Consider the following 27,691-nt stretch of genomic DNA (forward strand, 5'->3'; position numbering starts at 1 on the left):
AAAATTGGGTAGCTCTTTGAACTCTCAATGTAAAGTAGACTGGACTCTGCCTGTCTCTGTTCTGTAATAACATCACATTCTCAGAGCCATTTCTTTGAGCTATAGCTGACTTCTCCCAAGGACCAGTTAATAATATAAATTTACTGTGGTTCTCAACCATTGCTGGGACTCAGGGAAGGGTTGCTGAAGATACTCTTTAGTGAGGAAGGCAAGGTGAAGGCATGAAGAATGGAAGAGAACGAAGGGTCAGAACAGTAACTGCTTTGCTTCTTTCCATCATTGCTGAATGCATTTGAATCTTTTTGGAGGGTCTCACATGTTCTTCCTTCCTTTTCCTCGTTTACTCCTCTATTTTTCCTTCCCCCTTCTCACTGCCCTTAACCTGCCTTTTGTTGAAAGCAAAAAGGAGTAAGCAGAGATCCCATAGTAGCTAAATTCTTGTTCTTTTTGTTTGAACTCTAATTTCTAGGCAAAAATGTATAAGAATGTGCTTTGTTCTTTTCAGATCATGGAAAACATAATCAGAGAATGTTTGGAGATCACTGAGAGTTTGTCCTTAAACTCAATTGCATTTCCAGCAATAGGAACAGGAAATCTGGGGTTTCCTAAAAACGTTTTTGCTGAATTAATCATCTCAGAAGTATTCACATTCAGTAGAAAGAATCAACCCAGAACTTTACAAGAGGTTTGGTTTCTGTTGCATCCAAGTGATCATGAAACTATTCAGGTATGGTCTTGCTCATTGCTGGTTATTCTGTCAACTGAGCCCTAACATTTTCAAGTGTCTTCTTGGTTTGATAGGTTGTTTCTTTCATGTATTTTCACACAAGAAAGTAAAAGAGTAGTGTGGACTAGTTGTAGTATGGCAAATTTCAAGCAAATGTATGCATATAGAAAAAATTTGACTTATTAAGAAAAATTTGAAACATATACAAAAATAGACAAAATATTTGGCTTCCCTTATAGCTCAGTTGGTAAAGAATCTGCCTGCAATGCAGGAGACCTGGGTTCGATTCCTGGGTCAGGAAGATCCTCTGGAGAAGGAAATGGCAGCCCACTCCAGTATTCTTGCCTGGAAAATCCCATGGACAGAAGAGCCTGGCAGGCCACAGTCTGTGAGGTCGCAAGAGTCAGACATGACTTAGCGATTAAATTACTACTACTACTAGGCAAAGTAGTGTAATGAAATCCCTTTATCCATATTCATCTTCATAATTAACAACTTATGGCCAGTATGTTTCATCTCTATCTCCATTTATTTCCTTTCCTTCCATATTATTTTTGAAGCGGATCCCATATATACGTTTTATCCATAATTGATTCAGTATTTGTTTTAGACATTAGGATTCTTTTTAAAAGTAACCTAACTACAATACTATTTCACACCTAAAAGAAATTGGCAATCATTCCTTTATTTCATCAATTATCAAGTCAATGTTCATATTTCCAACTATTTCATAAATATTTTATTTTGTTTTTATAGCTTGTTTGTTTGAATCAGAATTCAAATAAGGCCCCAGTATTGCAATGGAGTTGACATATCCCTTAAACCTCTTTAATCTATAGAATTTCCTTCCATATTAACATAGAAATTTTAATACATAATATAAAAGTACTGTGTGGTCCTACAAATAGGAGAATGTCAAAATAATATACAACTGAAGGACTCAGCACATCCCCATAGGAGTAAGAAGGTTGGGACCAGAAATACCAGAACCATCTTTGGTCATAGAGAGTTCATCAACCAGCTCACATTTGCTGAACGTCAGCTGTGAGTAAGCTGCTGGAATCTGCATTACGGGAGAACAAGAAGCATTTAATAAGAGGCCATTATTCTTGCCCCCCAAGTCCTTAGAGTCCAGGAGAGTAGATGATATTAAATGTTTGAAAAGTTCCATAATAGTGCAAGAAATAACAGATTAAGGCTAGCTATCTAAGAGATGTCCATATATCATTGGACCAACTGAATTTTTAGGTCATACTTTTTTTTTCCTCTTTCTAGCTACTACCTTTAAATACTCTGGAAGCAAGCAAATCTAAATTCTAATCAGACAGCTAACCCCCCTGAGCAGTATATGTGGTCCATTTAGTTGGCCCACGTAACTACAGTCATTTCTAGTCAATAAATGCTTTTTGAACAGTCTCCCTATGACTTGCATTGTACAAAGTGGTATGGATTACACAATGGGTATGTAGCATGTACTCTCCCTCCTACAAATCATAATTACTTGGGGAGCTAAGATTTGTACACATAAAATGAACTAGAGAGATGAAATGCTGAGTTTTTGAATGAATGGCCAGGTTCATTGAAGGAAGTGAGTCCTATGACATGGATCTGAACCCTCAAAACTCACTATTTCTGTGCAATCTCAGCCCTTCATTATCTTTCCTAAAGATTCAAATTCTTCAAGTATTCGATAAAGGGGTTAGCCTAGACAGACACTGTTATTGCCACTGGAAATAGTATTGCTTTTCCATACATGGCTGTGACACTTTTTCTCTTAAGACTTGTAAAGAGAGTTAAGCTTTGGTTTTATTTGCCCCCAAATAAGCAAAACTTATTGAAATATTTATAGGTGGAGACTATAACAGAGGTTGCAAACAGAAGCCTGCGGTCTGAATGGAGCCTCTAGATATGCTTTATTTGGGCTGTTTTTTTTAAACAATTTGACTCTGTTGCTGGCATTTAAGAATCAAACATGTCATATTAAGCTCCAGATGTCCACTGTGACCTAAAAATTCAAGAATTCTGGCACATTGGACATGGATACGAGCCTGAACAATTTGCTGTGGTTGAATGGCAGCTACTCTCTAGTTCCCCAGAGTCAAACCAGTCCACCTTTCCCCCTGTCCACCTTTCCCCCTGTAGCTTACCTGCCTGGTGCTTGTAGTAGTCTTTAAGCCTGAGACCTTGGCTCTATAGTCACTTCTGTCTGGTCCTCTTCCCATTATTGTATAAGCCTTTTAGTCAAGATGTTACTTGTTCATTTCCAACAAAATTTCATGTTGCTTCTAATAAGGAGGAAGAAAGTGATGATATTGGTGTGTCACTACCAGGCAAAGAAATGGAATTCCAGCCTCCAACTCCCAAGAAACTACTCCCCTAGCGATTTCTCTCCTGGTACAAATAAGTTAAACACTGAAGTGTCTGGGTCCTTGTGATTGTCTTTCTCTTAACACTGTATTTTTGACAACAGCAAATATTTGGTTTTACTGATTATGAAAATAATACATCTTCATTGTAGAAACCGAATAAGAAATGCATAAATTCATTTAGTTGTATTTCATTCCAGTCTTCTTTTATATATGTGGACTTTTAAATGTGGGACTATGTATTTTAATATCATCCTTTTTTCATTTAATAGTATAAAATAAGCTTTTCCCTGTTCTATTAACTATTCCTTAAAAATATGATTTAAAATGGCTGCCAAATACTCCAGCATGAAAGTAAAAGTGTTAGTTGTGTAGTCGTGTCTGCTCTTTGTGACCCCATGGACTGTAGCTTTCCAGGCTCCTCTGTGCATGGGACTTTCCAGGCAAGAATACTGGAGTGGGTTGGCATGCCCTTCTTCAGGTGATCTTCCTGACCCAGGGATCGAACCTGTGTCTTTCACATTGAGGGCAGATTCTTTACCATATGTGCCACCAGGGAAGTAAATACTACAGCATATGGCCATACAAAAATTTATTTAACCATTTTCCTGTTGGAGTTTTAAACTTTAGTTTTTTCTCAGTTGCAAACAGCATTGTAATCAGTATCCTTATATTTATATCTTTGTTCACATCTTTGATAATTTTCATAGTGTATATTTCTAAAAATAGAGTTTATGAGTTTTTGTAACTTAAAAATCTATAATGAAAATAAATAATACTTAGAGAATTGTTCTCTCATAAATGTGCATGTAGGATCAAAATGTCTGAATCAGATTGATTTATCTACTGAGAATTGTGGTGGTTAAAACTGTATTTGTATTTCTAGGCATTCTCAGATGAATTTGCCAGAAGAGCTAATGGAAATTTCATCAGTGACAAAGTTTCCAAGGCTGAAAGTACACAAGGTTCAGTAAAGCTTTTAAATAGAGGAATTATTTATAATTGCTAAATAACTATTCAGTGAGAAGTAAAACAGGATGATTTTTATGAAAAAGTCAATTTGTGATAAATAAAATATTAAATTATATTCCATATACCTAAGCATGCAAGACACTGGTCATATTTATGTGATCTGGGGTGAAAGAGTAGGCTGGCCAAATGTAATCTGTACAATCGGTTTTTAAGTGGTGATGAGGCTACTAAGGATGATGTGATAAGTGTTTTCAAAAATAGATACACTTAAAGAAATAAAACCAACCAAATGCTTCTCCTCTGTCAAAGTTACTGTTGTATATTTGAGTTTATCCTGTTTGGAGTTTGCTGAAGCTTCTTAAATCTGAACATGTATGGCTTCCGTCAGACCTGGGAATTTTTCAGTCATTTCTTCGAATATATTTTTCTGCACTGGTCTCTCTCCTCTCCCTCTGGTGCTTCAATAACACAAATGGTAAGCCTTCTGATAGTATTTCTGAAGATCTGTTCTTTTTTTTTAAATTTCCATCTTTTTTCTCTCTGTTCTTCAGATTGGATAACATTTATTAATCTACCTTCAAATTCACTGATTTTTTCTGTCTACTATACTATATATAGCCTATCCAGTGAACTTTTAATTTCAAACATTGTCTTTTAAGTTCTAAAATGTCCGTTTGATTATTATTTTATAGTTTATATTTCTCTGTAGAGATCCCTATTTTTCCTTTCATTCCAGATTACTTTCATGCATTCAAATGTGTTTACTTTGCCCTCAGAGAGTTATAGTAGATATAGTAGAGCCTTTAAAAACTGTCTGATTATTCCAACATCTGAGTCACTTTAAGATTAGCATCTATATTGAGCGTCTTTATACTTGAGAATTGATCACATTTTCCTGGTTCGTTGGGTGACAAGCAAGTTTGGATTATAGAATGGGCATTTTAAACATTATGCTGTACGACTAGGGTCCTGTTAAAATCCTCTGGAAAATGGTCATTGTTTCCTTTGTTTGAGCAGGCAGCCAGTCAGTTAGCTTCCTTCTACAAGTTCTGCCTCACCTTATGTTTGGGCAGTGGTTAAGATCAATTCCATTCCTAAAGCCTTTGCTGTGCAGCTTGGGTCTACCCATGTGCGGTCATACAGAGAACAGGGGGTCACCCTCTCCAGCTCACTGCCCCAGCATTCCCCTTACATTGTCTTGCAGAAGGCTATTCTCCAGGTCTTCTGGCCAGAAGGACAAGGTTCTGTCAGAGTTGAAGCTGCAAGTTCTGTTGCCTTATAATTTTGAGAGATCAGAGTTGCCCTTGGGCAAAGCAGAGGGGGTAGGGAGGGGACCTAACAAACAAAAAGCCAAGGATTTCTCGTATAGCACATAGACACTTTTCAGACCACAAGTCCCTTTTTTTTTTTCCCTGATTCTTCTGGACAGGAATATAGAATCTCCCTCAGTTTTAGCTCCCCGTGGTGTCACTGTGGAGTTCTACATCCAGGGCACCTTATACAGGGTCTAGATTTAGAAAGGAAAAGTACGGGAAAAAATGAGGCTTCTCTGCTATTCTCTTCAGCTCACGGGGACCCATTTTCTTAGTCCTCTGGCCACAAGATAGACATTCTCTGAGAGTTTTGCTGCCTGTCTTCATTGTGTAGTTCTGTAATGAGGGCCATGCTTGGGTCAAGGCTGGGAGATAAAAGAGGAAAAATTACCAAACAAAATGGGAAGCACTAAAGGCTGCTTCTTCCAATTCTGACTCCCTTCCCCAATTTGCCTGCTGTTGTGAATGTCTCAGTTCTCCGAGAGTGGCTTTTTGTGTGTGTCCCATGTTTTCACTTGTAATCAGTGGAGAAGAAAGGCTCAAGTTGACTGATTCACCTCGATCAGCAACTGAAGTCCACGTTCGATATATATTATATTTTATAATCCTTTGCCAGAAATAGACCATCAGGGCTCAGAGGCAGGGCCAAGTTAAATGCCAGAGATCACATAGAGGGGCAGAGAGAGGGAAAGAGAAGGTTGAGCGGGGCACAGGTGAGGACCAGGAAACCTAAGTCATTCTTGCTATTGCTGACTTGTTACTGACTCCATTTTTTTTCCCCTTGTCAGATTTCTATGGAACTATTTCTAACCCTGATTTAGGGGTGTATGAAATGAAGATTGGGCCCATCATTTTCCAGGTAGCCTCTGGAGATATCAGCAAAGAAGAGGCAGATGTGATCGTAAATTCAACATCAAAGTCATTTAATCTCAAAGCAGGTACTTGACTTACAGAATTTTGACTAGTGTAATAGTCACAGTAGAGCCCATGAAGTAGGGTTCCTATAGCCAAACTGGTTTCTACAACTCTGTCTTATTAATACTAATTAATAATTTTTAAATTGTTTTGACATGGTTTCTCATAATTGGGAACAGTTCTTTTATGAATTTTTCTTCTTTGTTATCAGAAATACCCTAGTTATAGGATTCCTTCGATGATGGTGAAAGCGTTTAGACTGTGAGGCAATCATTCTGATGTGTGTAAATATCTTGATTTTCTCATGCAGGGGTCTCCAAAGCAATTTTAGGAAGAGCTGGGAGAAATGTGGAAATAGAATGTTCTCGCCAAGGTAAGGCACAATGCTATTTTTTGATTCTAAGTTTTAAGTGGAAGATTGAATATGGGAGGCTGTGGAGGATGAGGAAAGTCGTGGGGTTGGGAAGACAACATATTGATCTGGAAATCATGCCTTTTACTGAAGAATTCCTGTTGCAGTGAATTAGAAATGAAAAGTAATCTCCCAGTTAATAAGAGAAGTGAGATTCATCAGAGCTAGTATTTCAGGAGTTTCTTATTCACAGAGAATACTTCATCTTCCAATTCAGACATTTTCCTTTTTAAACAATCAGAGAGTGGGTTCAGCCTCTAATTTTGTGTCTTTTTGTCTCATGTTTCCCAGCTCAACAGGGCCACAGTGATTATATAATTACTCAAGGTGGGGATTTGAAGTGCAAGAATATCATTCACGTCATTGGTGGAAATGATGTCAAGAGATCAGTCACCTGTGTTTTGCAAGAGTGTGAAAAACGCCATTACTCGTCTGTTTGCCTCCCGGCCATTGGGACAGGTTTGTGGCCTCTGGCTGTCAAGGCTGAATCCCAAGGCGACCACTCTCCCTGGGATTTGGTGCTGATGGTTAATGTACTTACCGCTGAGTCAGCATCAGTCAGTTTCCTCAACTCAGGGCAGCCCCTGAGGGAAGGAGCAAAGCCTGAGGGTAGTTTAAGTAAAAGAGAAAAATGAAGAAAAGTGAAGAAAGTATTGGCACAGTAGACATTTGCTTTCTAATATGGAAGGGAAGGGAGAGAAAAAGTCCGTTTCTCATTACTTTTATCCACTCTTTTCTCTTTTTCATCCCCTACACATGTCCCATTGTTTGTCTTCAACTTCCCCTCTACCCCTCTTCACTGAAACACCAGTGCGTGGACTTCTGCTTCCTCCAGACAGCATGGCCATCCCCTTCTCTTGCCTCCTCAACAAGGGGCTGGTCACGGGGCGTCTCGGCCTCTCAGTCAACAGAACTCGGTGGATTCTAATGAGTCAGAAAATCTAGGCCTTCCGCAGCCTGCCTGCCTCTTTGGAGTTTCTTGTTTTCCTCAAACTGTACAACGATTTTATGAGTCTTCTTTTATAAGGATGGTGCTTTGGGCTTATCATTTGTAAGGTGATGCTCTCTGAGCTGCTTCCCCAGGAATCTGAGTCATGTGCATGAATCAGGTACTCCTGCTTGGTCTCCTTTAAGGGAGCTGCTCAGGCTTGAAGTGGCTGGAGATGACTGGTCCCAGAGAGAGAAGGCACAGCACTGGGTTAAACGTCCCATTGCTCAGGAATCCAAGTTTGAGTGTCTCATACTGGCATTTTAGGCCCTCCAAAAGCTTAGCTTCATAAACCTAACCATCCTTGTTACTTTCAGGGCCTTCTTGTTATCCTCTATCCCATATTTTGATTTCTCTTATATTTTTCATTCTTCTTAATTTTCCCACATAGAATGTTATGTCTCTTTGGTTCTCTATGTCTGAAAGTATGATTTATATACCCTTTATTCTTCCATTCTCTTTGTAGTATCATTCAGTCCTAGCAGATTGGCCAATGTATTATCTGGCTGTCCTGCTCTCTGTCATTTTTAATGGACACCCACTAATGACTCTCTAGTCTCTACCTCCAACTGCTTTTTCCTCTGAGCTCCAGTCTTGTGTTTCTGCCTTAACTTTAATTGTGCCAAGAAAGCAGACAGCCTCAGAGTGGCACTACCTTCCCGAGGGAGTCCCTGAGTAGAGTCAGAGAAGAAATAAGGAAATGAGGCAGTTTTGGTTTTGTATAAATATTTCTGGGTTACTACAAACCTGTTGTATTTTCCACTGACCTGGTTGCATTGCTGGTCTGCACAAGTAAATCAAGGTTAGCAATTTCTTGCTCGTCTATTTTCCCTGTCACTATCCCCACCTGAGCAGGCCCTTAGACTAAAAGATGGATGAGTTTGCTTCCCTAGTGCTGTTTATGAGTTGAGACTGTAATTGAGACGGTTGCTGGCAGTAAAGGAAGCCCTCTCCCTGTTCCTCACAGGCACCTGCTTGAGGGGAGAGAACGGGCACTCAGTGTTATCTGCAGGCATCTCAAGCTGAAAGCAAACTCTGAACTCCAGTTCATTGTCTTCTCCCCACACCTGCCCTTCCTCTTATAACCCCAAGCATGTTAAAAATATCACTTTCTATCTAGAATCTTTGATTCTACACTCTTCACCACTCCTGTGTGCATTAGCTTATTAATTAGTTTGATGACTAAGAAAAAGGTTCAGTTCAGAAGAGGCACCTGACCTATTATGAGACACAGACATGTTAGCAAACAACCACAGTGCAGTGTGACGTGTGAAACACACATGAAGGATGTGGGTGGCAAAGGACAGGAGGCAAGTGTAAAGCCAGTTGGTCACTTGGCCCTGCTGACTTTAATTCCTGAATATTTCCTCAACCCTGATACCCAGCTCTTCATTCTGGCCTCTTCTCTTTGTTCAGCTCTTATCTTTTGCCTAAACCTTTACTTATAGACTCCACTTTAGAACTGGGCTCCCTGCTCCAGCGCTTCCTCCATTCACCACTCTATTCCTGGTTTAACTTTCTAAAAACCAGATCTGTTCCCCTGAACACATCAAATTCAACGTATCACACCCCTTACATTGTTCTATCTGGCATAGCCTTTCCCTCAGTTTCCCATACTTTACCTGTTGAACACCTATTTATCCCCACATGTCACATCCTCTGTGTCCGAAGTGCTTAGATTGTTGAGAGTGGATGAATGTATCTGAACACTACCATTTAGATCCTTCCAAATATCATGGAATAACTACAGCTTTACAATGAGAGTTTCTCTCTTCCTCTGATCATGTAATCAAAAAACCGTGCACAAACCCTCTAGGTTTGTTTTATATGGGAATTGTCTACATTACTACAGTTGTCTCCATAGCCAGGTCAGAGAGGGTTGCTCTCCTGTCTGCAATAATAGTGGGCACAATGAACAGGGATAATCCAAGTGGGCCTTTCATCTATCACACCAAGCGACCCAGGGGACTTTCACATTGCCTGCCTCCCTCCCTCAATATCGGAGAAGGCAATGGCACCCCACTCCAGTACTCTTGCCTGGAAAATCCCATGGACGGAGGAGCCTGGTAGGCTGCAGTCCATGGGGTTGCGAAGAGTCAGACATGACTGAGTGACTTCGCTTTCGCTTTTCACTTTCATGCATTGGAGAAGGAAATGACAACCCACTCCAGTGTTCTTGCCTGGAGAATCCCAGGGATGGGGGAGCCTGGTGGGCTGCTGTCTATGGGGTCGCACAGAGTCGGACACGACTGAAGCGACTTAGCAGCAGCAGCAGCAGCAGCTCTCTCAATATGATAGCTGCTATTCATATGGAACTGCTTCCCTGACTTTTCATGAGTCTTTTCAAGGAACTTTCATACTCTTATTTAGGCAGTAGGCTTGGGAAATCAAGATATGAAGCATGTTTAATATAGGAAAAGATCTTGCTCGGGTGGCAGCCTTGAACCTTGCAACTCAGCTAAAACTGCACTGACTGGAGGAGACAAAACTTCTTGGAGGCTCATGGATAATTTGTGTGCCAAGAATTACAGATTATAACAAATAGCTTATGGATTTAGGTGTCTTACAGAATTAGCTCATTTTAAATCAGGTACCCAAAGACATCTGAGAGAAAAGAATATATCCATAAAGTCAAGAAATGACTCAACAAAAAGTAATCATTGTTCTCTTTAAATAGCAGTATATGTCAACATACATTATCATCTTTTACTTTTTCTGGGTCTTTTAAGGACACTAGTGAGCCAAGAGAGGTTAACTGTGCTCTGTAACAGAGGGACACAGTGAGCTGGGATCAGCTGAATAGAGCAAATAAGAACATCAGACACCAAGTTATGTTTCATTGTTCATTGTTGGGCTGTTCCTGACGTCCTGGAACAAAAAGTCCCCATTGCATCCAGGACTTCAGGAGTGTTTACTGATGCCTTGTTAGTAAAGTCCATGGTGATGAGAGTTGAAGAGTGGGAATTTATTCTGAGAATTGGAATTCCTAATTTATTCTTCACTCTTTTCCAGTTGGGCCTTTTCCCCCTAATTATTTTTATTATTTGCCTTTCCAGGTAATGCCAAACAAGACCCAGATAAGGTTGCAGTAGCCATACTTGATGCCATTGAAGAATTTATTCAGAAAAGATTAGTCCAGTCTATGAAAAAAGTTAAAGTTGTTATCTTTCAGCCTCAAGTACTGGATGTGTTTCGTGCCAACATGACAAAAAGAGAAGGATATCAGGCTTCTTTCCAACAGTCTGTGATATCTAAAATTGCATGTGAGTTGTTCGTTTTTATGAAATACATGTTCCTAATATTGATGTTACATGAGAAACAGCTATCCTTTTTTGGTAGTTTATTAGCTTTCTTCCAGTTTTATGGAGATATAGTTGATATACATCTCTGTATAAGTTTAAGATATACAACATAATAGTTTGACTTATATTATTGTGAAATGATTACCATGATCAGTTTAGTTAGCATCCATCATCTCACACAGATACAATAAAAAGAAAACAAAGAAGAAAAGAAGAATTTTTTTTCTTGTGACAAGAACTCTTAGAATTTACTTTCTTAACAGCTTTCATATACAGCATATAGTAGTGTTAACTGCAGTCATTAAAGAAGGTTTTTGGACCCAATTCCAATGTATGTGTGGAGGCTTTCCTATAGCCACAAGCAATTCTCAGACCCCAGCAGGGTGTCTGAGGATTCAACTTGGTTTTGACATCATCTACTCAGAGATGGAATCAGATTCCACAGGCAAAGGGCTCTCAGTGTAACAAGATGGCCCTCCACTTTCAATGCCAGTCACAAGCCAAATACTGTATATTTGGGAAAAATATTTGGCCATTCAGATGACCAAATATATTTTTTCTGATAAATCACAATATCATAGTCATCATTCTGTATATTACATTCCTGGTACTTATTTACCTTGTAATTGGAAGTTTGTATCTTTTGACTACCTTTCTCTAGTCACCTTCAACCCTTGCCCTTTTCAAATTCCTCATTATCAGTTTGTCTCTCTCTGTCTGATTTGAAATTAGCTAATCTTTAATGAACTATCACAAAGATAAATTAAGAAAGCCTCATTTATAATTGCATCAAAGAGAATAAAATCCCAGAAATAAATTTAACCAAAGAGGTAAAAAACTTATACTGTGAAAACTATAAAATGTTGATGAAAGAAACTGAAAAAGATATAAATAAATGGAAATATAGTTTATGCTCATGGATTGGAAGGATTAATATTGTTAAAATAGCCATACTGCTTAATACAGACTGCAGATTCAATGCAATGCCTATCAAAATCCCAATGGCATTTTTCACAGAAGGTAGAATAAACAATTTTAAAATCTGCATGGAACCACAAAAGATCCCAAATAGCCAAAGCAATCTTGATGAAGAAGAACAAAGCTAGAAACATTATACTTTTTGATTTCAAACTATATTACAAAGATACAATAATCAACAGTTTGGTACTGATAAAAATAGACACAGAGATTAATAGAGACCAACACCATAGAGAGCCCAGAAATAAACCCATGCACATATGTTTAATTAATTTACAACATGGGAGCCAAGAATATACAGTAGGGAAAGGATAGTCTCATCAATAAACAGTGTTGAGTGCTTGCTTCAGAAGCCTATGAACTGGACAGCCACATGCAAAAGAATGAAACTCGACCACTATCTTACACTGGACACAAAAATCAAATCAAAACAGATTAAAGACTTGAACATAAGACTTGAAACTATAAACTCCTAGAAGAAAACATATAGGTAAGCTCCTTGACATTGGTCTTAGCAATGATTTCTTTTTAGATTTGACACTAAAATTACAAATAGCAAAAGCAAAAATGAGTAAGTGTAACTACATCAAACTAAAAAGCTTCTGCACAGCAAAGGAATTCATCAACAAAATGAAAAGGCAACCCATTGAACGGGAGAAAATGTTTGCAAATTGTATATCTGGTAGGGTGTTAACATCCAAAATATATAAAGAACTCATTCAACTCAATAGAAAAAAAAAAAGCAAACAATCTGATTTTAAGACAGAGTATCTAAATAGACATTTTTCAAAAAAGATATACAAATGGCCAATAGGTATATGGAAAAGTGCTCAACATTATTAGTCATCAGGGAAATATAAGTCAAAATCATAATGAGTGACCACCTCACATGAGGAACAGCTACTGGCAAAAAGACCAGGGATTTTCTTGGTGGTCCAGTGAAATTAAAAGTCTGCTCTTCCACTGCAGGGGGCACAGGTTTAATCCCTGGCTGGGGAACTAAGATCCCACATACCATGTGGCATGGCAAAAAAGAAAAAAAGGATTAAAGACTCAAATGTTAAGACCTGCCCATAAAACTTCTAGAAGAAAACATAGGGGAAAATAAATGATAAAAAAAAAAAAAAGACAAGAAATAATAATTGTTGGTGAGGATGTGGAGAAAAGGGAAAACTTGTGCTCTTTTGGTAGGAATGTAAATTGGTACAGCCACTGTGGAAAACAGTATGGAGGTTCCTCAAAAGATTAAAAATACAAATACCATATGATCTAGCAATTCTATTTCAGGGTATTTATCTGAAGGAAATGAAATCACTTCCTTGAATCCATGTTCATTGCACCATTGTTTTCAGTAGCCACAACATGGAATCTTTGAAAGCTGGATTATAAAGAAGATGTTATATATGTATTTCATTAAATATATATGTAATGAAATATTACTCATCCTGTCCCTATTTGAAAGCTAGGCTTTTCCCACCTTCAAAGTAGCTTTTAAGACACCAGTACTCTCAAGAGGGAGGGGAGAGGTATATATATGTACATATATATATAATGCAATATTATATATAAAATAAAATATTATATATAATGCAATATTATATATATAATGAAATATTACTCAGCCATAAACAAGAAGGAAATCCTGCCGCTTGCAACAACATGGTTGGACCTTGAGGACATTATGATAAGTGAAATAAGACAGAGAAAGACAAATACTCAATGATAGCCCTTATATGTGGAATCTTTTAAAAAAAATACTGAACTCATAGAAGACAGACTGATGATTGCCAGAGGTAGGGTTGGTGGTCATGGTGGGCAGAGGGGAATGAGAGGTGGGTGAAATGGGTAAAATTGGTCAAAAGAGTAAAAACATCCAGTTATAAGATGAGCAAGTCCTGGGAAGGTAATGTACAGCATGGTGACAAAGAAAGAAAGTAAAAGAGAGAGGGGGAGGGAGAAGGAAAGGAAGGAAGGAAGAGAGAAAGAAAGAGAAATAGCTAATCTTCTTTTCTTTTCTTTTTTAGCATTTTTGGGCTTCTCGAGTAAATCTCCCAAAAAACAGACTCTGGTTTTAGAAAAGAAAACAGAATTAGCAGTTTTTCAGGTGTGTGGTAGAAATGTAAAAAATGTGGAAAATGCTCTCTTGTGGATACAGGACCTCATTCAAAAGGAACAGTGTCCCTACAGCAATGAAGATGAATGTATCAAAAACTTTGATGTAAATGAATATAAAGAATTGAATGAGCTTCAGAAGAAGCTAAATATTTCCATTTCCTTGAACCGTGAAAGACCTTTGATTGAGGTCTCTGGAATTATCAAAGATGTGATACAGGCTAGAAACGCAATTGAGGACATGATCAAGAGAGTTAGATTGTCCAAAGAACAGGAATCTCTGGCAGACCGTACCAGTGATTTTGTAGAATGGCAATATGAGGACTATAATAATATATTTCATAGTTTTGACAAAATAACCAACATGCAATTGGAGGATGCAAAGAAACAAAAGAGAAAGACAATTGATGTCAAAATCAATAATCAGAGCTACACAGTGGACTTGAAGACATACATTGCTACAGATGCAAAAGGAAACAGCTTATCTGTTCAGCGCCATACAAAATCTGAAGGTGACTCAAACTTTCATGCTTGCTGTCCATTACTTTATGCCTGTGTTGTGTGTTGTACATACATCAGAATGTTGTTCAAGTAGATAGAATCCAAGTAACCCTCATGGAAGAAAATAGAAAACTTGGTCTCTGGGTTGAAGGAGCTTACACTTTGGCCAGGAAAATACAGCATGGGTGCACCCAACAGCTGATCATCATTATCTTCATGGTAGCAATAGTCAAAGGTTGCATTTGTTCTTATCTCTGCGGTTTATAAGCTTCCCTGAGTCAGTTTTGCTGGCGGGGGTTGGGGGTAATGGCTGCTTCAGTCAGGAAAGGAGATGCCATGGGCTATAAAGTAGCCTAAGGCTTTCTAGAACAAAAGGAGAACAGAGAGTGGGCCCTTGGAGTCTGTGACTAATGACTGAGAGCATGGGGAGCCTGTAGGGTCTCCCAGAAGTCACTTTCTCCCCTGCCTGAGGATAAGAATCCTTGGCACAAACATCAGGAAGCAGCCTTCAAGGTTCCCGAGAAGGGAAAGCTCGTCTTGTGTAGACAGCTATTCCTGCCTTTGAACCACAAAAATCCCCCACTGAAAACTACTAAATGGCTTTCAGTACATTGGGAGATCAATGTGACAGATTCCTCAGACTCTGAGCAACCCTGGGGAAATGACAAGTACAGCAGTCTGTTTAGCAGAAGGGGAGACAGAGCTGCCCCCCGCCAGCCTGCCACAAAGCTAAACCTGCCGCCCACCCAACTCTTAAGGGTGCTGTGAGGAATATTGGGAGAATGGATCTGAAGGATGTGGTAGTGGTGTTGAGTTCTGGCAAAGAGCCATGCATTTGTAAGCAAAACATTAATGACTATTTATTGCAAACATTGTAGGAAAATTGTTTATATTGCAAAATTATTAAATTCTGACTGATTAGAGACTGAGCAGAATATGTGGCTGAGTTATACTGCACCAAGAGTTCTCAAATCTGAGCATGATCAAACCTGTAGGATGCAGGTTCTACCCTCAGATTTTGATTCAGTAGATCTGTGAGAGCGTTTTGTTTGTCTGTCTTTGTTGTTGTTTTTGGCTGCGCTGGGTCTTCATTGAGGTGAGGGGGCTCTTTGTTACAATTCGTGGGCTTAGTTGCTCTGCAGCATGTGGGCTTTTAGTTCCCTGACCAGGGTCTGAACCCGTGTACCCTGGCATTAGAAGATGAAGTCTTATTCAGTGGACCACCAAGTAAGTCTCTGTGAGGGTTTTTTTTTTTTTTTTTTAAAACAAGCATTATAGTTGGTTCTGATTTGGGTTATCTGTGGCTCACATTTTGGAAACCTTTTTCTAGAAAGATAAGAGGCTTCTTGTACACTTCAAATTAGGAGATTGTAAAACAAGAGCACAAATGTAGTCAGTTTTTCAAAGCATACCAGGAATATGGACTACGTAGATGAGGCTTCTCAGGTGCAAGGGAGTTTTCAAATGTCTGTTTTGCAGTTGAGCTGCCCCCATACTGGAGTGATATGAAGCAGCAGAAAGTCTGTGTGGTTGAGCTACAGCCTGATCATCCAGAATACAGAACTGTGGCGAGCAAGTTTCAAGAGACCTGTGCACACTTCAAAATAGAGAGGGTAAGCCTTCTGCGGACATGGGGATTCTCCATGGTAGAAAAAGGGCTGTCATGGTCCTGGATAAATACATTTTCATTCTCATTTGTTTTATCCCAAATTAGAATATTTTATGGTAATTAGGTTTTAAATTCTAGATCCTACTCCTGTCACTATGATTACTGAGTCATTGAGCTTCTTGTGTTATTACAGTATCATATTAGATTATAATACAATATTATAACACTATATATTTACTTTGTGAAGCAAGGTAACAAAAATGCCTAAATATGGCTCCTGAATTGGAGTGGATAACTAGCAAGCACGACAGAGAGACACAGGGAGGCTCCTCAGATCAGGGTTGTATGCTTCTGCACCACCACTCACAGGTCAGCAGTGCCCTCTTCCTTGATAATCCAGTGGTGCCTTCCTTGTTCATTTCCTTTATTTTGGATCTTCTGCTTTTAAATAGTTTAAAAAGTTTGCTTTTTGAAATTATTTTCTCCTTGGATTTGTACGACAATATTTAGATGCTTTCCTCTCCTTCTTTTAACTAATTTTCCTTTTATTATCTCTGGTATGTATTTCTCCTCTAAACCCCTAATCCTAGCTTACCCACAGATTTATATGTTGGTATCCTGTCTCTGCTGGAGAAGGGAATGGCAACCCACTTCAGTAGTCTTGCCTGGGAGATTCTATGGACAGAGGAACCTGGCAGGTACAGTCCATGGGGTTGCAAGAGTTGCCCATGACTGAGCAACTACACCAGTACCACCATTCTGTCTCTGCGCTTTACCAAGGATTGTTTTTACTCTTCTCACCTGCAGCTATTATTTCAGTTGATAGTTCTCAAATCAACATCACCAATCTAGATCTTTGACTCAAGCCCTAGAACACACCAATGGCCTAAAAAATATCTCCGCTTGAATATCTGTCTGCTAACTCAATCTCCATAAAGCTTATCTCATCATTTCCCCTTCCTTCCCACTTTCTGTCCTTGATTCCATCACTTTCTGAGGAAAACTAGAGATCTTTGAGTACCTTCCTTTCATCCATAATAACAAGTCTTTCAATAAGGCCTATATTTCTTTCTCTGCAAATTTTCTCTTATTCTCTTTTTGCACTGCCACCACTCTGTTATTCATGTACTTAAGTGATGATAATAATAATTCAAAAAAGATTTGAAGTGTCCTACAAAGCTGTCCTTCAAATAACATAAATAAATGAAGAAAATGGATAAAAAAAGAGGGTAGGGAAATTAGTTTCCTAATACTGTTAGTACCGTTAGTTTACAAAAATACATAACATGTATTTTATCAGGTCCTAGTTACTCGGAGAAAGCAATGGCACCCCACTCCAGTACTTTTGCCTGAAAAATCCCATGGATGGAGGAGCCTGGTAGGCTGCGGTCCATGGGGTTGCTAGAGTCAGACACGACTGAGCAACTTCACTTTCACTTTTCACCTTCATGCATTGGAGAAGGAAATGGCAACCCACTCCAGTGTTCTTGCCTGGAGAATCCCAGGGATGGGGAAGCCTGGTGGGCTGCCGTCTATGGGGTCACACAGAGTCAGACACGACTGAAGCGACTTAGCAGCAGATAGTTACTAGAAGAGGCCCTCAAATTCATTCTTGTGCTTCCTAGTAGACAATGCATAGAAGTAAATGCTCAACTTTAAGTTTTATAATGTCTATAAATCAAAGAGCAAGCATTTGATTAAGAGACTTAATGCTTCACAATACTGAGACTGACTCCTGAGAGAGTTCTCCTGTGAATATCTTCATAGTCATACTCACAATGAATTCAGTATCAAAGTTTGTGCCAGTGTATTTTGTTTTAGTCTCTCAATATAGGAAGGAGAGGAATAGGTGAGAGATTAAGAGGTACAAACTTCCAGTTGCACAGTAGTGGAGTCACAGGTATGAAGTGTGCAGTGTGGAGAATATAGTCAGTAATTATGTCACATCCTTGTATGATGACTGATTGTAGCTGCACTTATTATGGTGATCATTTTGAAATACATGGAAGTATTGAATCACTATGTTATATAATAGGAACTAGCATGGTGTTGTAGGTCAATTATACTGCAAAAGTAAACAGACTCATCATAGAGAAAGAGACAAGATTTGTGGGTGCCAGAGGCAGGGGGTACCAGGAGAGGGAATGGGTTGAAAGGTAGGCAAAAGGTACAAACTTGTGGTTATAAGATAAAGGAGTCCTGGGGATGTCATGTACAACATGATAAATATAATTAACACTGCTTTCACACACTATGTCATGTGTGATAGTTGTTGGGAGAGTGGATCCTAGAGTTCTCATCACAAGGAAAAAAATTGTTTCTATTTCATTAATTTTATATCTTTATGAAATGACGGGTGTTCACTGGACTTGTGGTGGTTGTTTCATGATATATTTAAGTCAAATCTCTATGCTGTACACCTTAAACTTATACAGGGCTATATGCATGAAAACTATATCTCGATAAAACTGGAAGAAAAAATAAGCTTGCCAGATAGATAGATAGATCCCTCTATATAAACCTGTTGAGCAGAACAATTCTATGTGGTACCAAGAAAACATAATTCAAGTACACAGCTCAGTGATGATCTGGTTCTGGGAGAAGTTTCATTCAAAATACCAATTACAGTCCTCTGGGGGTTGGGCTCTGGCACAAAAGTGATGAGATGCCAATTCTGGATTGAGCAGGATTACCCAGGTGACCGGAAATGTTTGCAGCAGGCCCTGAAGGCTTACCATGTGTTGACAGACCTTCACTAGAGAAATGACTTCACTCTTTTGTAGTGGAACCCTTTTTTCAAATAAAATCTTTAAAAATATATATATTTATTATTTATTTTTGGCTGTGCTGGGTCTTCGTTGCTGCAAGTCTTCTCTCCTTGCGACGAGTGGGGGCAACGCTCTAGTTGCAGCGTGCTGGCTTCTTGCTGCAGTGTCTTCTCTTGCTGAGGGGCACAGGCTCTAGGCGCACGGGCTTCAGTAGGTGTGGTGCACGGGCTCGTAGTTGCAGCTCATGGTCTCTGGAGTTCTGGCTCAGTACTTGTGGCACATGGGCTTTGTTGCCCCACGTATGTGGGAACCTCCTGGACCAGGGATCAAACCCAAGTCCCCTGCATTGGCAGGCGGATTCTTAACTTACTGGACCGCCAGGGAAACCCTCAAATAAAATCTTATGTGAAATCTTGGTCTATGACACCAGTAAAAGCAAAGCTTTAGATTGTACCTAAAAAGCACCTCTGTGGAGGTATCTGTAGTACAAAAACACTAACATGAAAAATGGGTGGTCTGTCATCCTCCATGACTGTCATGTCCTGTGACTAAGATTTGTAACATTTGCTTTCTTCCCCCTTGCCGGGGTCCAGCCCCGGTGGAACCAGGGAATTCGAAGCGGGGACGGCGTCGGCGAGGATCAGGAAACAATTGCTTAATTAAACATTAATTAAGGATATAAAGAGTAATAGAATAAGGATAGCTCAGTGAGGAAATTCAGTGGAGAAAAGAGGCTGAATAATTCAGCCAGAAGGTAAGAGAAAGAATGACATGGGGAGACCAAGTTTCGGTGAACAAGGCCCGCACTTTATTTTCCAAAGTAGTTTTTATACCTTAAGTTATGCATAGAGGATAATGGGGGAAGGGGTAGAGTCATGCAGTAAGCCAGGCTTTCTTCCTGCAAACTTATCATATGCAAAAGTTTAGGTGATTTGCATCATCTTCTGGCCCGGAGGCCTGTTAACATTTTAAGAAACTTATTTTTCTCTAAAGGTGATTATTCTAAAGTCAGGCGCCAGCCTCCAAAAAGCATTAGATAAAGTTGCATTCCTACAGAGCAAAGGTGTGGTGGGCTATAACAAGAAAAAGAATTAACTCAAGGGTCCCAGGTTACAAACATTAAAGCTACTATTTACACCAATTATATTAATCAATACACTGCCAGGGACACAGCAGGTAAGGGATATGGAGACTTAGCAGCAAACATTGGCCCAACAAGTGAAAATCCCTTCACCAATACAATTTCTAATCAATCTTTTAACTGCTCAAAGGAATCTGTATTTAGACAGTTTAGAACATCTCGTGCCTCTCACAGTTTGGAGGCTCTGAGCAATCACATGTGGCCGGAAAAACCTATTCAGGCAGGCTAGAGGACTTCCAAGGGAGTTTGTAGGTTGAAACACTGTCACACCCAGGAATTATTAACTGGAGCTGTAAGCTAACTCTTTTTTCAGACAGAGGTAGTGGGGGACAGCCCCCCGTAAAGTCAGAGGTGTAGGTGAAAGCACAAAGCAGAAAGTAGGCAGACTCTGGTTTTGGGGGTAGATTGCTCGAGAATTTCCAGGGAGACTCCTGAGGCTTGATCCTGCCTTTGCGTATGCCAAGCCTCCTTCCTCACGACCTTTGCCAGGGGCGGAGCTCGCTCCCTGCACCCCCTTGCTGTTTTTCCTGAAACAACTGAAAGTAAGTTGCAGATATCATGATACTCCTAAATATTTTAGCACATGTCTTGTAAGAATAAAGGCATTCTCCTAAATAGCACAAATATCATTATCCCATGTAAGAAAGTTTGCATTTTTATTTAATAATATCCAATAGAGAGTCAATATTCAAATTTCCCCAATCAAAACAGCTTTCTTAGAATGTCCCCTCAACCCCTGCCTCCATCTGGATTCACACATTGTACCTGGTCATTATATTAATATCTCCCTCATCTCTTCTGATCTAGAACAGTACTCCTGCATTTTTAAACATTATTTTTCATGATACTGAAACTTTAGAAGAGTTTAAGCTAGTTGTTTTATAGAATATTCCACATTCTGACTCTATCTTGCCTAGATTCTTTAAGAATCCATGCAGTTTTCTTATAGATTCTAATTTGTTTGATTCCTCATGGAATCATTTAAGTTATTCCCTGTCCTCTTTATTTCTGGTAAACTTACAGTTAGGTTGAAAGTCTTGGGTAAATTCAGATAAGTTTTTGCAAGAATATTTTTTGCAGGTAATGTATCAAACTTTTTATTTTTATTGAACTATGAGCATAATTTTAAATAATTATCTTTCAACTAAAAATAAACAAATTTTAAAAGAATGTTTCAAAACTCTGTATGAATAAAATTTTAAGGCTTTAAAAAATGAGTAAAATAGGGCTCCCTTGGTGGCCCAGTGTGGTAAAGAATTCACCTGCCAATGCAGGAGACATGAGTTTGATCCCCGACCTGGGAAGTTCCATATGCTGTAGAGTGGCTAAGCGCTTGTGCCACGACTACTGAGTCTGCATGCCCTAGAGCCTGTGCTCCGTGACAAGAGAAGCTACTACAATGAGAAGCCTCACCCCAACCAGAGAGTAGTCCCCACTCGCCACAACTAGAGAAAAGCCCTTACAGTGACAAAGACCCAGAACCATAAATAAATACAATTATTTTTTAAATGAGTAAAATTTAAAGTAAATAGAAATAAAATGGAAGTGGACAGTTTGAAGATTAAAAAGTTAGTTGTAGGCAAAAGGAAAAATAAAATTTAAGATTATAAATTGAATCAACAAAATACATGATAATGCTGAGACTTGGAACTAGTGGGCAAACTATCTTAAATAAGAAACTAAAACTGAAAAAATAAAACAGATTAAGGCACGTAATAATGGTGTCAGACTTGAGAGTTCTTTGAACTAGAAGATTCTGACCACATAGAACCTTCACCTTGTGCCTAGTCATAAGGGTCCTGGCCCCCTTCGCCCGCCCCTCACTCTTTCCCAAGTCAACCTTATGAAACTGCCACTGCCTGGTGATTAGGGGAATGTAGAAACTGATCTGAAATCCAAGGCTCAAGGAGTTTCCACCATGATCCTGGAGGCCAAAGAGTATGGTCAAAGCATGGCCACTGTGGTCTATAACCAGATCCCCTCCTATTCCACTCTTCCAACTGGACCAGAGATTAATTTTCACTAATTAAAATTTCCTTCTTGCCTAGACACTCTGGTTCTTCTCCTCCTGTTAGAACATGGCTAGATAAACCAGTATCCCAGATCTGGGGACGAGTGCAGCAAAGTGACAAAGTGAGATAGATGGCAACAGGAGCAGTGAGAAGCTGGAGAGGCTTTGGTCAGCCAAGTTCATATATTGAGGACTTACGATCCTAAACGTTGTCTGCTCTCATATGGTGCATAAAAGATGTTGAAAATTAAATTAATATTCTTATCTAGGCCTATTTCTCTGAAACTCTAGACCTAAAAAGATTTCTGAATGCAGAATGTGTCATCTGGCATTGAATTTGCTGTTCATTGTAATCTGTACTTAAGAAAAATAGTGGTCATGTTTCATCTCCTGCATCTTGCCAAGGGCTCTTAGCAGTGACAGGAAATTTTTCCTTATTGACTTGCAGATTGAGAGGATTCAGAATCCAGAGCTCTGGAAACACTATCAGACAAAGAAAAACAGTATGGATGCCAAGAATGGCCAGGTGACCAATGAGAAGCTGCTCTTCCATGGGACAGATGCTGACTCAGTGGCACTTGTCAACGGAAAAGGCTTTAACCGCAGTTACGCTGGAAAGAATGGTAAGGAAGCATGTAATCTGGCTGCTTCAAAGAAGGTGTCAGCCATGAGAGTCCAAGCTGGCTGGGGACAGCGTGGATGGCATTGTGTTCTCTCATGGTTGGGGGCTATACGACAACCAAAGTTTTAGGTTAGACTCAGTATATTTCATCCCAAAGGGGCTGACTGGCCCTCCAGGGTGGAGGAATGATTTTTAAAAATTAAAAACACACACAAAACTTTTTAAAAGAGGCTTTAGAAAGAACCGAACATTATTTTTAACATTATTTGACATACTGGATCAGTGTGTCAAATTATGGACTGATTGGAAATCCTTAAGGATGATTTGTTTTTCTTGTCACAGCTACAGCATATGGAAAGGGAACCTATTTTGCTGTCAATGCCAGTTACTCCGCCAGTGATGTGTACTCCAGACCAGACATAAATGGGAAGAAGCATATGTATTATGTGCGAGTACTCACTGGATGCTACACACTTGGAAACAGATCATTAATTGTGCCTCCTCCAAAGGACCACCAAAATCCTACTGACTCATATGACACTGTCACAGATTGTCTGCAAAATCCAAATTTATTTGTGGTATTTTATGACTACCAGGCTTACCCAGAGTACCTCATTACTTTTAGATATTAACATTTTGGTAACCTTTGCAGAAGATATTATTTATCTATACATATCTAACTGTAAAGCAAGTAGTAGTTTGTTTTTTTTTTTTCTCTAACAGCTTTTTCTAAGATCAAAGGACCTTTGTCACTGAAATCAGACTTTCTCCAGCCTCTCTTTCATAACTGGAATAAACCTATCTTGAGAGCAATAAATTTGAGAATTTAAATCTGATAACTGTTAGCACTGTGTGTCCTTAATCATGGACATCGAATCTGTAGAAGTACAGGTGTGTCATTTCCTTCCAGGAAGGAGAGAATAACATTAATCTTAAAGGCAGGGGACACGGTGACACAGTTTCAGCTGCCACTGACATGTCAGGACCCCATACTGCTGTGGGGAGCACAGTATTACACCCCATACATGGTGTCATGTCAGGACCCCATACTGCTGTGGGGAGCACAGTATTACTAAGTGGGTGGGGCTGCTGTCTTACCTGGCTGCAGGAATGGTGTCTAATTCTTTTTATCCCTGGGCTGAGGTCTATGCCTAATGTACAATGGATGCTCTACAAGTGTTTCATAAACTAAAATGAAGAAGTCCCAGTCAGACTCCTGACCAACAGGAACCATCTCTTCAACACCCTTGACTTATTGTCGCTTTGCTGCAAGCTGAAGAGATTCCATCACAGGGAACTGTATTCTTCTCAAATCCACTGGGGCACATGGCAGTGCTCTGGTCAGGGCTCTGGGACTGCAGTGTTGCCATGCCCTGCACAGGCCAGGGGCTGGGGTCTAGCTTGGGGACTAGGTGAATCATGTCCCATGGAGTTGTGCAGTATAGCAGCCTGGTCTCCAACTGGTCCTTTTTCATGATGAACCCAAATCTGCCTTCTTGTAACTTCTATTCGTGGTCTTAGTTCTGCCCAGCAGAAAAAGGGATAATGCCTGCTGTGTCTTCAGCATGAAACCCTATATTAAGTGTGTTAAATAGCTTATTTTCCTTGGCAGCCTAGCTTTTGATGATTTTAAACCCTTGGGCATAAATAAACCAAAGGAATTAAGCAGTCATATTACTAATTTGCTAACCCCCTATCTATTGGATAGTAATGCAAGTTTCTTTTATAATTTCCCTAATTTCAGATTCAAACATTATTGAGTGCCTAAATTGTACCACGTAGTATAATAGGTGCCTTCATACAGTGTTTATTTCATTCCCCCAACACTTTTTAAAGAATTATATCCCCATTTTAAAATTGAGGAAACTACTGCTTAGAGCATGAGAAGCTTCCTTGCCTGAGGTCCCCTGCATAACAGCCCTGAGAGCCAGCGACTGAATCTGGGTCTCTGTGTCTTCAAGCCTCTTGATCTTCCTACTGTAGAACATGGCCTCTAGGTTAATGCTACTGACTCAGGAACATCTCAAACAATGTGTACATTATCCTCATATTTCCATGGCCTTGTCCTTTCTGGCTTTGGTTTTCACTGTAGAGGCTCTTCATTTTGAAGTTCTGAAGGCCAAGAGGCCAGAGCTATGCCCGTGGGGAGCCAGGACAGATGGTGAACTTGGATGGTAGGGGTCACCAGGAGGATAAAGGCACTCTTTCTTGGCCTCAGGACCCCTACCATCCAAGTAGGCACCTTTACCTTTGTGGGCCCCTTACTCCAGGAAAAGTTGCTACTGCATTGGTATAACCATGAATATATCGAAGTTGGATTCTTTTTTTTTTTAAGAAACTAAAACATTTTTGTAGACCTTAAAAGCTCAGGGGCCCCAGCCATTGTGCCTACCAGATAGGCCACCCTGCTAATACCTGGATACTGTAACTTTAGGTGTAACAACTTCAACCCCCTAACCTCTGGATGGGGCTTCCCAGGTGGCACTAGTGGTAAAGAACCCACCCACCAATGCAGGTGATGTAAGAGATGCGGTTTCAATCTCTGGGTCGGGAAGATCCCCTGGAGAAGGGCATGGCAACGCACTTCAGTATTCCTGCCTGGAGAATCAAAGTATTTATTTAATAATTGATTTCACTCATTTGGGCATGCTTATCTGGGAAATATAGGATGAAATGGACCCCTACTTGGTGGCTGACAACCTCCCCCTTTCAATTATCTTTTCTCCCTCTTATAATCCCAATTTGCAGATAGCCAGGATCTCTTTCTGTGTCATAATCTCTATCTCTATAAAATTAAGATATTATCTCCCAACACCCATTTACATTTAGAATCCATTCACATCAATGTCTTAACTCTCTACCCAGGTCTCTGCATGCCAAAGACCTTTAACAGAATTCAGTACGTTGACTGAGAACAGCTTTCAAACTTTTCCAACCCCAACATACACTAAGAAGTACATTTTATGTCAGGCCTAGTATACATACAGATATAACTGAAAATATTATGAAATATACTTACCCTGAAAAAAATGCTCGCTGGACAGTTTCACAAAATACATTGACTACCAAATTCACTGAAATTATGTACTCTTTCATTAAAAAAAATCCTGGTCTCACTCACCAAATTGATTTTATGACTTGCCAATGGGTCATCCATGGAGTCACAAAGAGTCAGACATGACTTAGTGAGTGAACAATAATGGGTCACGATCTACAACTTGAAAAACAATGCTCAAAGAAGTAGCAAAGATAGCAAAATATTTGGGAGGGAGGGGGTGAGGCAAATCTCCGTGAAGAAGGCTATGTGGGAATTCTGGGTGAGGGAGGGGTGCATGCGTGCTCAGTTGTGTTGATTCTCTGCAACTCCATCAACTATAGCCCGCCAGGTTCCTCTGTCCATGGAGTTCTCCAGGCAAAAATACTGGAATGGGTTTCCATTTCCTATTCCAGGGGATCTTCCCAACCCAGAAGTTGAACTTGTGTGTCTTACGTCTCCTGCACTGGCAGGCGGATTATCACTGAACCACCTGGGAAGCCCGTGAGGGAAGGGGTGAGGGAATTTTGAGTGAAGGAGGGTGTGGGGGAGCTCTCAGTGTAGGGAGGTGTTAAAAAAAAGGGATCTGAAGACCAGGACATGTCTATTTCTGCAATAGGGATATATCTACTATAGATGGGGCTTCCCAGGCAGCTTAGTGGTAAAGAATCCACCTGCAAATGTGGGAGACCAAGGAGACATGGGTTTGGTCCCTGGGTTGGGAAGATCCCCTGGAGAAGGGAATGGCGACCCACTCCAGTATAGCTGGACATGACTGAGTGAATGAGCATGCATGTCGTGCTACAGAAAACAGACATCTTATACTTAGCCACAACATCTTCTGCCCCAGTGATTTTGATGCAGTATCGGTCAACAAGGTCTCCTTTTTAAAGTATTAGTCGCTCGGTCGTGTGTGACCCCGTGTACTATAGCCCACCAGGCTTCTCTGTCCATGGGATTCTCCAGGCAAGGATACTGGAGTGGGTTGCCATTCCCTTCTCCAGGGGATCTTTCCAACCCAGGGATCAATCCCATGTCTCCCCACACTGCAGGCAAATTCTTTACTGTCTGAGCCACCAGGAAAGCCTCCTTTAAAAAAAATCTACTCAAATATTTAAGGAGCACCTACCATATGCTGGGCACTGATCAAGGCTCTGCAAATACACAATAATCAAAACCAAGCTCTAATGCAGTGACATTCTAGTTGTAGGAAGACAGACAACAATCAAATAATTAGGTAAATATACAATGTGAGATAGTGGTGAGTGCATCCTCCAGATGGACCTGGAGCAATCAACCTGCCTGACTTCAGGCTCTACTACAAGGCTACAGTCATTACGACAGTATGGTATTGGCACAAAGACAAAAATATAGATCAATGGAACAAAATAGAAAGCCCAGAGATAAATCCACGCACCTATGGACACCTTATCTTTGACAAAGGAGGCAAGAATATACAATAAAGATAAGACAGTCTCTTTAACAAGTGGTGCTGAGAAAACTGTTCAACCACTTGTAAAAGAATGAAACTAGAACACTTTCTAACACCATACACAAAAATAAACTCAAAATGGATTAAAGATCTAAATGTAAGACCAGAAACTATAAAACTCCTAGAGGAAAACATAGGCAAAACACTCTCTGACATAAATCACAGCAGGATCCTCTATGACCCACCTCCCAGAGTAATGGAAATAAAAGCAAAATTAAACAAATTGGACCTAATTAAACTTAAAAGCTTTTGCACAATGAAAAAAACTATCAGCAAGGTGAAAAGACAGCCTTCAGAATGGGAGAAAATAATAGCAAATGAAGCAACTGACAAAGAATTAATCTCAAAAATATACAAGCAACTCCTACAGCTCAATTCCAGAAAAATAACCCAATCAAAAAATGGGCCAAAGAACTAAACAGACATTT

General features: G+C 39.8%; 1 protein-coding gene across 2 annotated transcripts in view; it reads left to right on the top strand.

Moving 5' to 3' along the window:
• The window catches only part of PARP14 (poly(ADP-ribose) polymerase family member 14), a 46,512-nt gene extending 22,939 nt beyond the window's left edge, over positions 1 to 23,573 (top strand). The window contains exons 8-17 of one of the 2 annotated variants that reach the window (XM_027535288.1): positions 506 to 727; positions 3,980 to 4,058; positions 6,167 to 6,316; positions 6,604 to 6,666; positions 6,997 to 7,164; positions 10,750 to 10,956; positions 13,998 to 14,597; positions 16,066 to 16,199; positions 22,564 to 22,738; positions 23,080 to 23,573. In XM_027535288.1, coding sequence (XP_027391089.1) covers positions 506 to 727; positions 3,980 to 4,058; positions 6,167 to 6,316; positions 6,604 to 6,666; positions 6,997 to 7,164; positions 10,750 to 10,956; positions 13,998 to 14,597; positions 16,066 to 16,199; positions 22,564 to 22,738; positions 23,080 to 23,369 — 2,088 coding nt within the window. In that variant the 3' untranslated portion in view covers positions 23,370 to 23,573. The remainder of the gene's footprint in view (positions 1 to 505; positions 728 to 3,979; positions 4,059 to 6,166; positions 6,317 to 6,603; positions 6,667 to 6,996; positions 7,165 to 10,749; positions 10,957 to 13,997; positions 14,598 to 16,065; positions 16,200 to 22,563; positions 22,739 to 23,079) is intronic. The other variant, XM_027535364.1, reaches the window with a different exon arrangement.
• The last annotated feature ends 4,118 nt before the right edge of the window (positions 23,574 to 27,691 follow it).

Source organism: Bos indicus x Bos taurus, chromosome 1, assembly GCF_003369695.1.
Source record: "Bos indicus x Bos taurus breed Angus x Brahman F1 hybrid chromosome 1, Bos_hybrid_MaternalHap_v2.0, whole genome shotgun sequence".
Lineage (NCBI taxonomy): Eukaryota > Metazoa > Chordata > Mammalia > Artiodactyla > Bovidae > Bos > Bos indicus x Bos taurus.